This window comes from Salvelinus sp. IW2-2015, linkage group LG20 (genome assembly GCF_002910315.2).
Source record: "Salvelinus sp. IW2-2015 linkage group LG20, ASM291031v2, whole genome shotgun sequence".
In the NCBI taxonomy this organism is placed as follows: domain Eukaryota; kingdom Metazoa; phylum Chordata; class Actinopteri; order Salmoniformes; family Salmonidae; genus Salvelinus; species Salvelinus sp. IW2-2015.
Genome location: NC_036860.1, coordinates 71,470,052 through 71,487,756, shown reverse-complemented (window position 1 = coordinate 71,487,756; position 17,705 = coordinate 71,470,052). Strand labels below are relative to the sequence as shown.

At 41.9% G+C, this 17,705-nt stretch overlaps 1 protein-coding gene and 1 non-coding gene across 2 annotated transcripts; one reads left to right on the top strand and one right to left on the bottom strand.

Moving 5' to 3' along the window:
- Nucleotides 1-3,802: 3,802 nt before the first annotated feature.
- Nucleotides 3,803-8,898, top strand: LOC111982111 (ADP-ribosylation factor-like protein 5B). The gene is made up of 6 exons (XM_024013684.2): nucleotides 3,803-4,155; nucleotides 5,029-5,089; nucleotides 5,198-5,345; nucleotides 5,800-5,883; nucleotides 8,050-8,201; nucleotides 8,349-8,898. The coding sequence occupies exons 1-6, from the start codon at nucleotides 4,110-4,112 to the stop codon at nucleotides 8,395-8,397; spliced, it is 540 nt and encodes a 179-aa protein (XP_023869452.1). The 5' UTR covers nucleotides 3,803-4,109; the 3' UTR covers nucleotides 8,398-8,898.
- Nucleotides 8,899-12,851: 3,953 nt separating this feature from the next.
- trnac-gca (transfer RNA cysteine (anticodon GCA)) lies at nucleotides 12,852-12,923 on the bottom strand. The gene has a single exon. It is a non-coding gene; the product is annotated as a tRNA-Cys (tRNA).
- Nucleotides 12,924-17,705: the final 4,782 nt, after the last annotated feature.

Below are 17,705 nucleotides of genomic sequence, written 5' to 3'. Positions count from 1 at the left end.
CTCTGCGCCTTGGTCTCCTCACTACGACGAACGTGACACATACACATGGTTAGCAGATGTTAATGCGAGTGTAGCGAAATGCTTGTGCTTGTAGTTCCAACAGTGCAGTAAAATATAACGAGTAATCTAACAATTCCACAACAACTACCTAATACACACAAATCTAAAGGGATGGAATATGTACATATAAATATATGGATGACCGAGCGACATAGGCAAGATGCAATAGATGGTATAAGATACAGTATATACATATGAGATGAGTTATGTAAACATTATTAAAGTGGCATTATTTAAGTGACTAGTGATCCATTTATTAAAGTGGCCAATGATTTGAGTCTATGTAGGCAGCAGCCTCTGTGTTAGTGATGGCTGTTTAACAGTCCGATGGCCTTTTCAGTCTCTCGGTCCCAGGTAGCGGGGTGAACAGGCAGTGGGTCGGGTGGTTGTTGTCTTTGATCTTTTTTGCCTTCCTGTGACATCGGGTGCTGTAAGTATCCTGGAGGGCAGGTAATTTGCCCCTGGTGATGTTTTGTGCATGCCGCACCACCCTCTGCAGAGCCTTGTGGTTGAGGGCGGTGCACTTGCCATACCATCCGGTGATACAGCCCGACAGGATGCTCTCAATTGTGCATCTGTTAAAGTTTGTCAGGGTTTTAGGTGGCAAGCCACATTTCTTCAGCCTCCTGACGTTGAAGAGGCGCTGTTGCACCTTCTTCACAACTGTCTGTGTGGGTGGACCATTTAAATTTGTCTGTGATGTGTATGCCGAGGAATTTAAAACGTCCCACCTCCACTACTGTCCTGTCGATGTGGTGATCGTTTAACTTAAAATATAGCTAATTTAAAGGTGGCAAGCCACATTGAGGGGCGGTGCTCCCTCTGCTGTTTCCGGAAGTCCACAATCATCTCCTTTGTTTTGTGAAATGATATCACTGATTATCAGGGACACACACTTGCACATCCTCCACACCTAGAGGGCTGTACGACTGAATACATTAGTTTGCCATTTAAATTAGCTATACTTTCATTTAAACGATCACTCAGTTCTTGCAATGCAACCCAAAACCATACAGTAACTTAAGTATATTGATGATTGAAGCCGTTGTCAAATAACAGAAAACCTCATCCGGTGCATGACGTGACAATAGGTATGATAGCTGAAGCTTGCTGTAGTTCACCTTTTGTTACATAAACTATGGCTTAAAATATGGTTTCTGTTTCTCTGACAAAGGAAAAAAAAGAAGAAAGCTTCTTAAGAACTTGTGGTTTTTGACTCATCTCTGGTTGAAAACACAACAGCCGCAGGACTCAGCGCAGCACGTGGCATGCCCTGTACTGTCGTGCATACACTGTGGAGGAAACTATGTATATATTTTTAAATTCCAGACACTTTAAAAGGAAGTTAGAACCATATAATGTTCCATAGGAGGAAGTAGTTAACTCAATATCTAGAAGTTTGGGTGTGGTGGTCCCTCTTCCTGAATCTGAGATCATATGTTGCATCGTTTTTAAGGCTTTCCCTAACGCCCACATCATGACCCAAAGTCACTGTGTTGACAAACCTCCAGACGAGCTTCAATGCCATACAACACTCCTTCCGTGGCCTCCAATTGCTCTTAAACGCTAGTAAAACTAAATGCATGCTCTTCAACCGATCGCAGCCTGCACCCGCCCGCCCGACCAGCATCACTACTCTGGAGTCTGGATGGTTCTGACTTAGAATATGTGGACAACTACAAATACCTAGGTGTCTGGTTAGACCGTAAACTCTCCTTCCAGACTCACATTAAGCATCTCCAATCCAAAATTAAATATAGAATCGGCTTCCTATTTCGCAACAAAGCCTCCTTCACTCACGCTGCCAAACATACCCTCGTAAAACTGACTATCCTACCGATCCTCGACTTTGGCGATGTCATTTACAAAATAGCCTCTAACACTCTACTCAGCAAACTGGATGCAGTCTATCACAGTGCCAGCCGTTTTGTCACCAAAGCCCCATATACCACCCAACACTGCGACCTGTATGCTATTGTTGGCTGGCCCTTTCTACATATTCATTGCCAGACCCACTGGCTCCAGGTCATCTATAAGTCTTTTCTAGGTAAAGCTCCGCCTTATCTCAGCTCACTGGTCACCATAACAATACCCACCCGTAGCACGCGCTCCAGCAGGTAAATTTCACTGGTCATCCCCAAAGCCAACACCTCCTTTGGCTGCCTTTCCTTCCAGTTCTCTGCTGCCAATGACTGGAACGAATTGCAAAAATCGCTGAAGTTGGAGACTTATATCTCCCTCACTAACTTTAAGCATCAGCTATCTGAGCAGCTTACCGATTGCTGCAGCTGTACACAGCCCATCTGTAAATAGCCCATCCAACCCTCATCCGCATATTGTTTTTATTTACTTTTTTGCTCTTTTGCACACCAGTATTTCTACTTGCACATCATCACCTGCGCATCTATCACTCCAGTGTTAATTTGCTAAATTGTAATTACTTCGCCACTATGGCCTATTTATTGCCATACCTCCTTACTCCATTTGCACACACTGTACATAGATATTTCTATTGTGTTATTGACTGTACTTTTTTTTATCCCATGTGTAACTCTGTGTTGTTGTTTTTTGTTGCACTGCTTTGCTTTATCTTGGCCAGGTCGCAGTTGTAAATGAGAACTTGTTCTCAACTGGCCTACATGGTTCAATAAAGGTGAGAAAAAAAAAGTGACCCCTGAGTCCTACCATTACACGATTCTTGAGTGAATCCCGTGTAAATAAATAGAGGCCTGATCAGTGTTCGGATTAGGGTGGATGTCAGTGTTGGAAATATTCAGGTGGGATCCGGCTATGATATTCAGTAGGAGCACTGGGGCATACGCTTCAAGGGGCAACTAAGATATGAGTGTGATAATACCGTTTTTAAAATATATGAATGTGATTGAAGTGGAACAGCTAGTGATCCTGAAGTTACATGGCAAACACATTACCCCCTCCACTGCCATAAAGATCCAGACTTCTAAGCAGAAGCCTCATGTTGTGGGACTATCACTTCTACCACCAGTGTTGAGAGGACATTTTAACTTGGGAAAGTCAAGCCCTGAAGTTTATTCAAACACATTCTCATTCACAGGAATAGAAAGGGAATTCCAGGGAAATGTCACAGTCATTGTTTTACTTTTTGATACTATCAATAAATATCACCTGTAGAATCCCCTTGAAATGAGGCTTGATCAAAGTACACAGTACTTTACAGGGCAACTAATATTAGTGCAGAGTGACGTTTTTAAAACAATTGATGGATATTCATGTGATTGAAGGGGATCAGCTAGTGACCCTGCCCACTGGGCACAGACATCAATTCAAGTCTATTCCAAGTTGGTTTAATGTAATTACATTGAAATGACGTGGAAACAACGTTGAATCACCCAGTGTGTGCTCATGGGTGAGGTTAATTTGGAAAGTCATGCCCTGAAGACTTTGAGAAACACAATCTCAATCACAGGAATAAAAAGGACATTCCAGGTAAATGTCACCGTCATTGTTTCACTTTTGGTCACTATTAATAAACATGTAGAATTCCCCTTGAGGAACTATAAAGTACTTCCGCATCCATGTGTGGGTTGATGCGTTTTGCGTTTTCCTCATTCGTCATATTAGCGTCATGTTTTGCTACAGACGCATGGCCACGCCCTCTTTTAGCTGAGGAATTCCTTTGCCCCGCCTTTTTCCGTGACTCGCTCCAGTCATCCCCCAAAATCTAGCAAGCTAAGTACAAGAATGCATTGCCTATTTTGATCTCAGAATCAATTTGGTATCGATAGACAACCCATGGGCACATATCTAGTTGTGTTTGTGTCGATGAACGTAGGAAAAATACTTTTCTAGGCTGTGCTACCTAATGTTTTCCAGGTAGCTGGGCTTAAAAGCATCAAAGCACAGCACAGGGTTAGTTATCAGTACAGTAACTTAGCTATCTAACGTTAGCTCGAATTGTGGAGTGCCTATTGTGTTAGCTAGCCAGCTAACGTTAACATCTATCAGATTTGCTCTGTTGGAAATATTTTCATACTTCCTTTGAGTTGTCTTCATTTTCATCGGCGGTGGATATGGGACTACTTTTTACCAAGCTGATGACTGTCTTCGGAGATAGAGGTAAACGTTAATCATTTGCCTGCCTGGGTACATTTAGCTAATTTACTGCTGTTATTGTTGCCCCTAAATAATCTCCACTCAGTGCCTGATCATTTGTGCTTGCTTGGTTTACTAACGTCAGCTGCTTTGTAGCACGGTGTCGTTATGAACTGGATGTAAATGATGAGAAAACGCAAGAAAAGCTGTTAGACGTGATTTTCAATAACGTTATAGTGACCAGTTATATAAAATTGACATTTTCGGCATAGCCTACGTCGATGTGCTTCAATTCTCTAACTACACCGGGCACCTTCCAATAACTGGTTAATTTCTGTGGGACGCGAGCTAGTCCGTACTGGATGTTCTGTTCACTGTGTCTACGTAATGCACACGTGTCCCGTGTCTGTTTTCTATGTAGCGGTAGTGAATTGCAGTAATATTATGCAACCAATAACATTTTGTCAATCAGTACTGTTTACCTCGTTGATGAGATGATGGCAGGGTAAGAGGTCGCTGGGGTTTACTATCAGGATCTTGGCCAGGTCGCAGTTGTAAATGAGAACTTGTTCTCAACTAGCTTACCTGGTTAAATAAAGGTGAAATAAAATGTACTTAAAAAAAAATAGTCAAATGGTCCTTGTTTTACCTAATCGTAACACTGCAAACAAACACAGCGAGACTTTGACCCCATTTGGATAATAAAGAACGTCTGCCCATGTTTTTCAGATCTGGTATTTTTTATCCCGAACAGACTCTTCAAAGAGAGTCCATCAGTCTGATGTGTTGTCATGGCGAGGATTGATTAGCTTTGGGGGTCACAGATCTGTGAATTGCAATCTGTGTGTTTGTTATGTAGAAGTGTGTAAATGACTTTACTCATTCCTTCTCTCATAGAGCACAAAGTGATCATAGTGGGCCTGGACAATGCTGGGAAGACCACTATCCTCTACCAATTGTGAGTGCTATCAAAATAGATTTGTGTAATTCATGATCACAAAAGTCAAACATGTATGCAAGTGATATGTATAACCACTTAGTCACCACAATCACTCTGTCCTCTCAGCCTTACCAAAGAGGCGGTTCACACCTCCCCCACCATTGGCAGCAACGTAGAGGAGATCTCTGTACGCAAGACCCGCTTCCTGGTGTGGGACGTCGGAGGCCAGGAGAGCCTGAGAGCCAGCTGGAACTCCTACTACTGCAACACAGAGGTACGGATCTGTTGACGTGTGTGCGCCGCAGAAAGTCTACGTAAGCAACGTGTGTGTTGGTTTCTGGCCAGTTACAGCTGGTGTAGAAATAGAGCCCCGGTGAACACTTTTTGCTTTAACTTCCCCTTTTTCCCTCCGAGACTGTCTGAATAGCTACAGCCGGAGACGAGGTGTTTTTCAGCTGCCCAACGATTAGGCCAACATTGAGTTATTACACTTGAACCAGCAGCTGATTGTTGTTGTCATTGATAAGGCGTGGGAACACTATTACATCATCTGTTACAGAACTAACCATATCAGTCTGCTGTCCTGAGTATTCCTCTAACACTTTAGACTGTTACTGAAGTCGTGTTAAACGTTGATGAGAGGAGAGCACTCAGAGCCTGGGGGTACAGTTAAGTGAGTACGTTGGTCCCCTTTGGCCAGGCTATTCAGTTGTTTTGTCTCTCTTTAGATTGTGATTCTGGTTGTGGACAGCACAGACCGGGAGCGCCTAACTCTGAACAAAGATGAACTTCACCGCATGCTTGAACATGAGGTAACAACCACCTGGGTTTTTTGGAGGGATCATGGGAAGGGGGGAAGGAGGGTCAGCTCAACCTCACTGTTTAAGATTTTTTTTTCTGAAGACCAGTTTCAAATGCAGGAAAGCACACTATTCATTCTTAACTTCCCTTTTCCTGTATATGACACACCAGAAATATTAGCCGATTGGAATTTCCTTATTTTATCAACAGGTGGATGAGTGAGGATTACTTTTATGAATAAGGGCACTTTGTTTACTAGGTAGTTCACGTTCCATTGTCACTCACCTTATGTATCTTTTTAAAGGTGCAATATACAGAAATCGTTCCGCCATTTCCTGGTTGCTAAAATTCTAATAGTTCACCTAATTTCAGTTTGTGACAAACAAGCAATCGATAGTGTAGAAAATTGTTGTACCATCCAAACTGNGGGTCAGCTCAACCTTACTGTTTAAATATTTTTTTCCTGAAGACCAGTTTCAAATGCAAGAGGGATGGGGCTGGGATTTTAAAAATATATATTTTAAAAATATATATATATAGGACAAAACACACATCACGACAAGAGAGATAAATCACTACATAAAGAGAGACCTAAGACAACAACATAGCATGGCAGCAACACATGACAACACAGCATGGTAGCAACATAACATGACAAAAACATGGTAGCAACACAACATGGCAGCAGCACAAAACATGGTACAAACGTTATTGGGCACAGACAACAGCACAAAGGGCAAGAAGGTAGAGACAACAAGAAATCACGCGAAGCAGCCACAACTGTCAGTAAGAGTGTCCATGATTGAGTCTTTGAATGAAGAGATGGAGATAAAACTGTCCAGTCTGAGTGTTTGTTGCAGCTCGTTCCAGTCTCTAGCTGCAGTGAACTGAAAAGAGGAGCGACCCAGGGATGTGTGTGCTTTGGAACCTATAACAGAATGTGACTGGCAGAACGGGTGTATGTGGAGGATGAGGGCTGCAGTAGATATCTCAGATAGGGGGGAGTGAGGCCTAAGAGGGTTTTATAAATAAGCATCAACCAGTGGGTCTTGCGATGGGTATACAGAGATGACCAGTTTACAGAGGAGTATAAAGTGCAGTGATGTGTCCTATAAGGAGCATTGGTGGCACATCTGATGGCCGAATGGTAAAGAACATCTAGCCGCTCTATAAATTATGTCTCCATAGTCTAGCATGGGTAGTATGGTCCTCTGAATCAGGGTTAGTTTGGCAGCTGTGGTGAAAGAGGGTAAACTAAGTCTAGATTTAACCTCAGCCTGCAGCTTTGATATGTGCTGAGAGAAGGACAGTGTACCGTCTAGCCATACTCCCAAGTACTTGTATGAGGTGACTACCTCAAGCTCGAAACCCTCAGAGATAGTAATCACACCTTTGGGGAGAGGGGCATTCTTCCTACCAAACCACATTACCTTTGTTTTGGAGGTGTTCAGAACAAGGTTAATGGCAGAGAAACTTGTTGGACACTAGGAAAGCTTTGTTGTTGTGTTTTTTTAAAGGTGCAATATGCATAAATCGCTCCGCCATTTCCTGTTTGCTAAAATTCCAATAGTTCACCTAATTTCAGTGATGTGATTCAACAAGCAATGTGTAGTGTAGAAAATTGTTGTGCCATCCAAACCGCTGTGAAATATATTTTTGCTAACAAAAAAAAAAGTATTTTCAGCTGTTTGACGCTGGTGATATAAAATCGCTTCTTAGACTTGCTTTCAATGAGAATGGCAGATCTGTAACTCACATTTCTATGTGAATTTGATCAGGTTGCCCAAAAAGTGACACATTGTAGCTTTAACGTGTTGACGCGTGAGCTGTGTTCATGCTTTCAAGATGACTCATATCACCACTACAGAGCAAACAAACTGATCGCAAAACCACGATGGGTCGTTTCAACATTTCCCCTGTGTGAATCTGTGCATTGACAGCTGAGCTCCTCAGTTTCTGTTCCGCTGTCGCTGCTCGTTTCTATTATCTGAGACGTCACCGCGGTGAGATTCTGTAGATTACCACAGGAAACGCTCAGACGTGTCAATATGTTGAATATAAAAACAAGAGAGAACTGTGCCTCTCTCTCTTCTCTCCTGTCCATTCTGAATGGTGTGTGTTGTACCTACAGACTCTAACCCTGCCTATCTCTCCTGTCCTGTCTGACTGGTGTGTAGGACCTACAGAATGCTGCGATTCTAGTTCTGGCCAATAAGCAGGACATGAAGGACTCTATGACCGTGGCAGAGATCTCCCAGTGCCTCACCCTCAACTCCATCACAGCCCACTCCTGGCATGTACAGGCCTGCTGTGCCCTCACAGGGGAGGGGTGAGTACACTGCATAACTACAGACACACCTGGCCTCCTCCGTGTGTGTGTGTGTGTGTTATAACATTCCCATCATAAATAACCTTAAGTCACTCAAACACAGTTTAATTTTCAAAACCATTTCCATCTCTTTCTCCTAACCTCCAGACTACCTGCCAGTCTGGACTGGATGAGGTCTCGTGTACTGGCCGGTTAGAACTCCTTCCGTGGGCTCATCCCAATTGGAACCAGGACAGCTATCCTTTGACCCAACAAACACAACCTCTCAGACATTGCAGCTGAAGCCACAGTGCCCAGATCAGGACCTCCACTATCTGTTGTGACGCTGCCCCTCTGAGCCCCAGGGCTGGCCCCAGACCTGCCCTGTCACCCGCATGCCTTACCCAGGCCTTACTGTGTCTGCAAGGGCTGACCAGGGTCCATCGCGATAGAGGAGGCCTGGAGGAACCTGGCAGAACCTCAACAAGGCATGCCAGGGTATGCCATTGTGCATTTGCGTTAGCATGGGTGTGTGTGTGTGTGTGTTATAGTGTGTGAGACTCTGTTCTAGATGTCCACCATGTTTACATAAGAATCCTACCTGTCAGACCTGATTCCACGAGGGTGACAGTATGTCCCACATAAGCTGAATAAGGACATATCACAGTATTTAAGCCTCCTGTCCTCATGAAGTCCACAGAGATGGAATGGGAGGTTGCATTGGATTTCTTTAACATACAGTTTTGTACCTCTGACTTGAGGAAAACCACAGTACACAGGTTAAGAGGCCAGACCTAATGAGGATCAGACTGGTGCTCAGCCTTCTAAGCTATAAATGCACAAATGACTTGGAAGTATTTATATCAAAGAAGAAAAAAAGGTGGTTGCTTGACAGTGAAAAATAGTATCATGATTTCTGTGAAAAAAGCAAGAAGACAAACAAGTATTGTCTGATTTAAAACAGGTTAATCATGATTATTATTTTTTATACATATACAGTATTTTACGGTGTACAAAATATTTTTTGTACAAATAAATGTTATTATTGATAAACTGGTGAATGGGCTGCCTTCTTTGTAGTAGGGGAATTACAGATGGAATAGTTTGGGAACGCCTGAACCAATGATTCTATACTGAACAAAAATATAAGCGCAACATGCAGCAATTTCAAAGGTTTTACTGAGTTACACTTCATAGAAGGAAATCGGTCAATTGAAATAAAATCATTAGGCCCTAATCTATGGATTTCACATGACTGGGCAGTAATGCAGCCATGGGAGGGCATAGCCCACCCACTTGGGAGCCAGGCCCAGTCAATAAGAATGAGTTTTTCCCCACAAAAGGGCTTTTTACAGACATAAATCTCAGTACCCCACCCCCCTTCTCAGACGATCCCACAGGTGAAGAAGCCGGATGTAGAGGTCCTGGACTGGCGTGGTTACTTGTGGTCTGCAGTTGTTAGGCCGGTTGGATGTACTGCCGAATTCTCTAAAACGATGTTGGAGGCGGCTTATGGTAGAGAAATGAACATTCAATTCTCTGGCAACAGGTCTGTTGGACATTCCTGCAGCCAGCATGTCAATTGCACACTCCCTCAACTTGAGACTAGAGTTCGACCGATTAATCGGAATGGCCAATTAATTAGGGCCGATTTCAAGTTTTCATAACAATCGGAAATCTGTATTTTTGGACACCGATTTGGTCAAAACATTTTTTTTTTTACACCTTTATTTAATCTTTATTTAACTAGGCAAGTCAGTTAAGAACACATTCTTATTTTCAATGACGGCCTAGGAACGGTGGGTTAACTGTTAGCTAGCATTAAACTTATCTTATAGAACGACAGATTTTTACCTTGTCAGCTCGGGGGATTCAATCTTGCAACCTTACAGTTAACTAGTCCAATGCTCTAACCACCTGATTTACACTGCACTCCACGAGGAGCCTGCCTGTTACGCGAATGCAGTAGAAGCCAAGGTAAGTTGCTAGCTAGCATTAAACTTATCTTATAAAAAACAATCAATCATAATCACTAGTTAACTACACATGGTTGATGATATTACTAGTTTATCTAGCGTGTCCTGCGTTGCATTTAATCGTTGCGGTGCGTACCGTTGCTCCAATGTGTACCTAACCATAAACATCAATGCCTTTCTTAAAATCAATACACAGAAGTATATATTTTTAAACCTGCATATTTAGCTAAAAGAGATCCAGGTTAGCAGGCAATATTAACCAGGTGAAATTGTGTCACTTCTCTTGCGTTCATTGCACGCAGAGTCAGTGTAAACGTCTTGTTTTCGAGATGATAGTTTCCGGATTCGACCATATTAATGACCTAAGGCTTGTATTTCTGTGTGTTATTATGTTATAACTAAGTCTATGATTTGATAGAGCAGTCTGACTGAGCGGTGGTAGGCAGCAGCAGGCTCGTAAGCATATATTCAAACAGCACTTTCCTGCGTTTTGCCAGAAGCTCTTCGCTGTGCTTCAAGCCTATCAACTCCCGAGATTAGGCTGGTGTAACCGATGTGAAATGGCTAGCTAGTTAGCGGGGTGTGCGCTAATAGCGTTTCAAACGTCACTCGCTCTGAGACTTGGAGTAGTTATTCCCCTTGCTCTGCATGGGTAACGCTGCTTCGAGGGTGGCTGTTCTCGWTGTGTTCCTGGTTCGAGCCCAGGTAGGAGCGAGGAGAGGGATGGAAGCTATACTGTTACACTGGCAATACTAAAGTGCCTATAAGAACATTCAATAGTCAAAGGTATATGAAATACAAATCGTATAGAGAGAAATAGTCCTATAATAACTACAACCTAAAACTTCTTACCTGGGAATATTGAAGACTCATGTTAAAAGGAACCACCAGCTTTCATATGTTCTCATGTTCTGAGCAAGGAACTTAAACGTTAGCTTTCTTACATGGCACATATTGCACTTTAACTTTCATCTCCAACACTTTGTTTTTGCATTATTTAAACCAAATTGAACATGTTTCATTATTTATTTGAGGCTAAATTGATTTTGATGTATTATATTAAGTTAAAATAAGTGTTCATTCAGTATTGTTGTAATTGTCATTATTACAAATAAATAAAAAAATCGTCTGATTAATCGGTATTGGCTTTTTTTGGTCCTCCAATAATCGGTATCGGCGTTGAAAAATCATAATCGGTCGACCTCTACTTGAGACATCTGTGGCATTGTGTTCTGTGACAAAACATTTTAGTGGCCTTTTATTGTCCCCAGCACAAGGTGCACCTGTGTAATGAGCATGCTGTTTAATCAGTTTCTTGATATGCCACACCTGTCTAGGTGGATGGATTGTCTTGGCAAAGGAGGAATGCTCACTAACAGGGATGTAAACAAATTTGTGAGGAATATGCTTTTTGTGTATATGGCACATTTCTGGGATATTTTATTATAGCTCATGAAAATAATATTCTCAAGTTCCCCCCCGTGGATAGGCCAAGTATCCCCAGGGGTCCTAGTACCCCTGGTTGGGAACCACTGCACTAGATGACTGACAGGGGGCGCTGTTTTGAAGCAACCTCTCCATCTTCGCACTCCCCCACCTCTGTAAAAAAATATTTTGGAAGCTATAGAAATGCATTTATTAATGTCTACATTTGTTTTTGCCAGGTTTATGCTATTACAGACACCTTAATGCAGACTTTATAATTATGGCGCTAAACATTGTAGAGAATCACTGTACCATCCAACCCATTGTGAAATATATTTTTTGCAACCAAAAATATTGTGTTTTCAGCTGTTTGAAGCTTCTGTACAAAACCGAACTTAAAAGACTCAAAAACTAAACTTAAGAACAGGAAGCATAGAAATAGTGCAGATATATGGCTTCTTAGACTTGCTTTCAATAAAAGTGACAGATCTATAACTCACATTTCTATGTACATTTTGTAGGGTTGCCGAGGTACCTTATTGCTATTTTAAACTGTTTACCCTCGTAATTAGAACAGTGAAAATAAATGTTTTGTCATACCAGTTGTATATGGTCTGTTATAAACTGGGTGGTTCAAGCCCTGAATGCTGATTGGCTGACAGCCGTGGTATATCAGACCGTATACTACAGGTATGACAAAACATTAATTTTTACTGCTCTGATTATGTTGGTAAGCAGTTTATAATAGCAATGAGGCACCTTAGGGGTTTGTGGTATATGGCCAATATACCACAGCTAAGGGCTGTGTCCAGACACCGTGTGTTGCGTAAGAACAGCCTTTAGCCGTGGTATATTAGCCATATGCCACACCCCCTGATGCCCTATTGCTTAATTATAAACTGGGTGGTTCGAGCCCTGAATGCTGATTGGCTGACAGCTATGGTATATCAGACCGTATACCACGGGTATGACAAACATTTATTTTTACTGCTCTAATTACGCTGGTAACCAGTTTAAAATAGCAATAAGGCACCTCGTGGGTTTGTGGTATATGGCCATGCGTCGCGCCTAAGATCAGCCCTTAGCTGATATACCAGACCCTCTATTGCCTAAATATACCACTTATGTCAGCCAATCAGCATTCAGGGCTCAAACCACCCAGTTTATAATTGCCAAAACAAAGCGTCAGCAATCCAAGGTTTGTATTATGTTATATTATATACCGAATTGTTTCTAACAGCTACACTTCACTGGCTCGCGGGTTCAAAATAGGGGGCATCCGGATTTGAACCGGGGACCTCTTGATCTGCAGTCAAATGCTCTACCACTGAGCTATACCCCCGTTGCACTTCTTTAGGAAAAGAAAAACGAATTATCCGAAGGATAATGTCAATTATATGTTAATAGATTATAGTTATATAGGTAGCGTTTTTTTCGGTAAAAAATAATAATGTGTTTAACGGTTTATCGACGTTTTTCGTCTGTTAGGAGAGTGCATACTGTGCATTCGTTTCAATGGGAGGAGACAAATAATTGTGTCTCCTGGGTGCTGTCAGTACTGTTCAGTACACAGTATTTTATATAGATCTTAGGCGCGACTGGCTCCCGGGTTCAAAACAGGGGGCATCCGGATTTGAACCGGGGACCTCTTGATCTGCAGTCAAATGCTCTACCACCTGTCTCTTATACACATCTAGATGTGTATAAGAGACAGCTCAACCACTGAGCTATACCCCCGTTGCACTTCACTAGGGAAATAAAAACGAATTATGCGAAGGATAATGTCAATTATGTTAATAAATTATAGTTATATAGGTATAATTCTTTTCGGTAAAAAATAATAATGTGTTTAACGGTTTATCGACGTTTTTCAAGACGTGTTCGTCTGTTAGGAGAGTGCATACTGTGCATTCGTTTCCTCCAACAGGAGGAGACAAATACATGTGTTGTCAGTACTGTTCAGTACACAGTATTTTATATAGGCTATCAAGGGGGAAAATAACGTTAGTGTGTCTTTGTATCTTTTTGTCAGTAACAACATCAGTCGGTTCTCATGCATGGCCAGTGATAAATATATTTTTTTATGAACATGCGTGCACCCTAAACACATTAGATAAAAATATGGGTTTGGTCACAATGGTAAACCACAGATAGTAAAGCTCTAGTTCTGTCGTGCATTTCATTCGTGCATTTGCCATAAAACGACAACAACAACCACTCACATGACACATTTCGACCAGTTTAGGTTCATTTCGATTAGCAGTTTATGGTGTGTATAGGGTACGCCTTGATGATGAGACAATTAAGGGTGCAGAGTGTTGTTAAAATCGTGACCGCGGAAACCAAACAGCGTGCGAAAAGGCCTGTTGGGAAGACAATGAAAAAAAACAGCTCTGCAGGCCATTTTACACCCCAGCCACTGGGGTGTAAAATTAGGTTTATTTGCACCCCGACAAGGACATTGCGTGCCTCAGAATTTCAAAAGTAAATCTGGTGGTGATAAAAACATGTGACTGACTAGAGATCGACTCTGACTTCAGGAATACAATAGGCCTGCAATAGGCCTGCAATACAATGAATGACCTTCCATCAGGTATGTCTCCTACACTTCCTCAACAGTTTTAGACTGCCAGCTAATATTATGAGCTACTATTGCTATTGTCTTTTAAATTGTATCTTGTACTTAAGATTGTCCACTGTATGGTCCCCAAGTACTTATGTAACTACTTTAACTTGGTCAGGGATAATCATAACTATTCCACTAGAAGGAGCAGTGGTGTAAAGTACTTAAGTAAAACATACTTTAAAGTACTACTTAAGTAGTTTTTGGGATATTTGTACTTTACTTTTTCTAATTTTGACAACTTTTAATTTTACTTCACTACGTTCCTAAAGAAAATGATGTACTTTTTACTCCATACATTTTCCCTGACACCCAAAAGTACTCGTTACATGTTGAATGCTTAGCAGGACAGGAAAATTGTCTAATTCACACACTTATGCCTAATTTGTAATGATGTCTGAGTGTTGAAGTGTACCCCTGGCTATCTGTAAAAATAAAAAATAAAAACAATGGCGCCATCTGGTTTGCTTAATATAAGAAATGTGAAATGATTATACTTTTACTTTTGATACTTAAGTATATTTTAACAATTACATTTACTTTTGATACTTAAGTATATTTACAACCAAATACTTTTAGACTTTTACTCAAGTAGTGTTTTACTGGGTGACTTTCACTTTTACTTGAGTCATTTTCTATGAAGGTATCTTTACTTTTACTCAATAATGACAATCGGGTACTTTTTCCACCACTGAGATGGAGTGAAATCAACATTGTTCCTTTCAAATTTAAGAGCAGTATTGGGAAAGAAACCTTTTAGGAATAGTTGGGTTTTTGTCATTATTTGGAATAGTCTTCCAAAGAACTTGAAATTCATAACCTCCATGGTCCATGTTTTTTCTCACAAACAATGGCTAAATAGTAGCATGTCTACAGTATGTGGGTAAGAATAAAATGCTCCCATCTACTGGACAGGTTGTGGTACTACTTATACATTGTCATAAGGAAACAAAGATGAGTAAAATACTTGAATAAAGGTACTATGTGGGTGAGACGAAAATGCCCCGGGTCAGTATATGGACTGACTTTTGGTGCCTGTCGTGTATCATATTGTGATTGTCTTGTATATATTAGGGATTGCTTCAAATGAAATGTTATTGTAACGTAACAACATTTTAAAAACAAATCTCAAACGTTTATTGTTGTATATATTAGGGGTAAATGAGACGAGGGAGATGAACCTGTCCAGGGTTGTTTATTATGAAATGGTACTATTAGCTCATTTTATGAAACAAACAAAAATGTTGTCTGTCATTGTTTGTAGCCTCCCCCCAATATATCCCGAATCTGGCAGTTGGCCTCTGGGATGAAGGTCAGGGGGAACTTGGCCTTCTGATGCACCATTTTCACACAAATTTCTTGTTAACAAACTATAGTGTTGGCAAGTCGGTTCGGACATCTACTATGTGCATGACACAAGTAATTTTTCCAAGAATTGTTTACAGACAGATTATTTCACCTCTAATTCACTGTATCACAATTCCAGTGAGTCAGAAGTTTACATACACTAATGAGCGTCTGCGTAGCCAGGCGCTAAAATAGAACTTGGTTCTATTTGTGATGCTCGACGCGCTGCAAGTCCTGCCTCTCCCATCTCCTCATTGGTTTTTAGGAGAATATACCCACGTTCCATCTCATTGGTTTTTAAGAGCATAGAGCACATGGGGGATTGAAAGATGAACTGAGGCCCACACTCCAGTCCAGTCGGTTGTGGTAATGCACCTTAAAGTTGGTTGCCAACTGCCATAAAAAGTCCAAAGAAGAAGAAGAAGCCTGAAGGAGGAGAGATTACTAGAAAACAAACATTTACACTTTTATCTGTGGATTAATTGTCGGAGTAGAGGACCTTATGCATTTCAGGTAAAATAACAACCTAATGTTTATATCCCAGGACAAATTAGCTAGCAACAGCAAGCTAGCTAGCTAAATTGCCATAAATGTTTAATGCTTTTCAACCTGTACCCAAATGAATATACTGTAGTTGGTTCAGAGTTTGTTTTGATATTTCATCCTGCATGTCCTGATTGCATCTGATGTGGAGGGGATATAATTAACATGCGTGTGATGGCGCACGCGGACGCACACACGCGCATGCGGTCTGGTCAGCATGTTAGGTCCCTGGGTCTGAACACCTCCCTCTGCAACTGGATCCTGACCTTCCTGACGGGCCACCCCCCAGGTGGTGAGGGTAGGCAACAACACATTCGCCACGCTGACCCTCAACACAGGGGCCCCTCAGGGGTGCGTGCTTGGTACCCTCCTGTACTCCCTGTTCACCCACGACTGCGTGGTGGCGCATGACTACAACACCATCATCAAGTTTGCCGATGACACAACGGTGGCAGGCCTGATCACCAACGACAATGAGACAGCCTATAGGGAGGAGGTCAGAGACCTGGCAGTGTGGTGACAGGACAACAACCTCTACCTCAACGTGGGCAAGACAAAGGCGCTTATCATGGACTACAGGAATAGGAGGGCCGGACACGCCCGCATTCACATCAACGGGGCTGTAGTGGAGCAGGTTGAGAGCTCCTCGGTGTCCACATCGCTAACGACCTATCATGGTCCAAACACACCAACACAGTCGTGAAGAGGGTGTGACAATTTCTCTTCTCCCTCAGGAGGCTGAATAGATTTGGCGTGGGCCCGCAGATACTCAAAAAGTTCTACAGCTGCGCCATTGAGAGCATCTTGACTGGCTGCATCACTGCTTGGTATGGCAATTGCTCGGCATCGGACCGCAAGGCGCTGCAGAGGATACATCACTGGGGCTGGACTCCCTGCCATGCAGGACCTTTATAGCAAGGCCCTAAAAATGGTCAAAGACACCAGCCATCCAAGTCATTGACAGTTCTCTCCGCTGTCGTACGGCAAGCGGTACCGGAGCGCCAAGTCTAGGACCAAAAGGCTCCTGAACAACATCTACCCCAGCCATAAGACTGATAAATAGTTAATCAAATAGCTAACCTGGACCATCTGCATTGACCATTTTTGCACTAACTCTTTTTGACTTTAAGCCCACACACTGAACTCTACCCACACACTCACATGTACTTACACTGCAACACAGACACTCACACGTAACACATACACACAGGCACACTCATCACATACGCTGCTGCTACTGTCTATTATCTATTCTGTTGCCAAGTCACTTTACCTCTACATATATGTACATATCTAACTCAATTTCTTCACCCTTGCACATCAACTCGGTACTGGTATCCCATGTACATAGCCAAGCTATCATTGCTCATTGTGTATTTATTCCACGCTACAATTTTTTTCTATTATAGTCTGTTTTTGTTGATCGTATCCTGCATTGTTTTGAAGGTGCATTTCACTGTTAGTCTACACCTGTTGTTTACAAAGCATGTGACAATTAACATGTTCTTAGATTAGATTTGATCTTATTTAGGGGTCAGAAAAGTATTTATGAATCACAAAAAACTGGTTTGGAGAGCCTTTACACACGAAAGAAAGAACAGGGTGGTTTGA

What these genes read in the sequence shown, in the direction of transcription:
- LOC111982111 (XM_024013684.2), top strand. Translation starts at nt 4,110, where the DNA reads ATGGGACTACTTTTTACCAAGCTGATGACTGTCTTCGGAGATAGAG. An exon ending in GACTGTCTTCGGAGATAGAG is followed by an intron (nt 4,156 to 5,028) that starts GTAAACGTTAAT and finishes CTTCTCTCATAG; the next exon opens with AGCACAAAGTGATCATAGTG. An exon ending in ACCGCATGCTTGAACATGAG is followed by an intron (nt 5,884 to 8,049) that starts GTAACAACCACC and finishes ACTGGTGTGTAG; the next exon opens with GACCTACAGAATGCTGCGAT.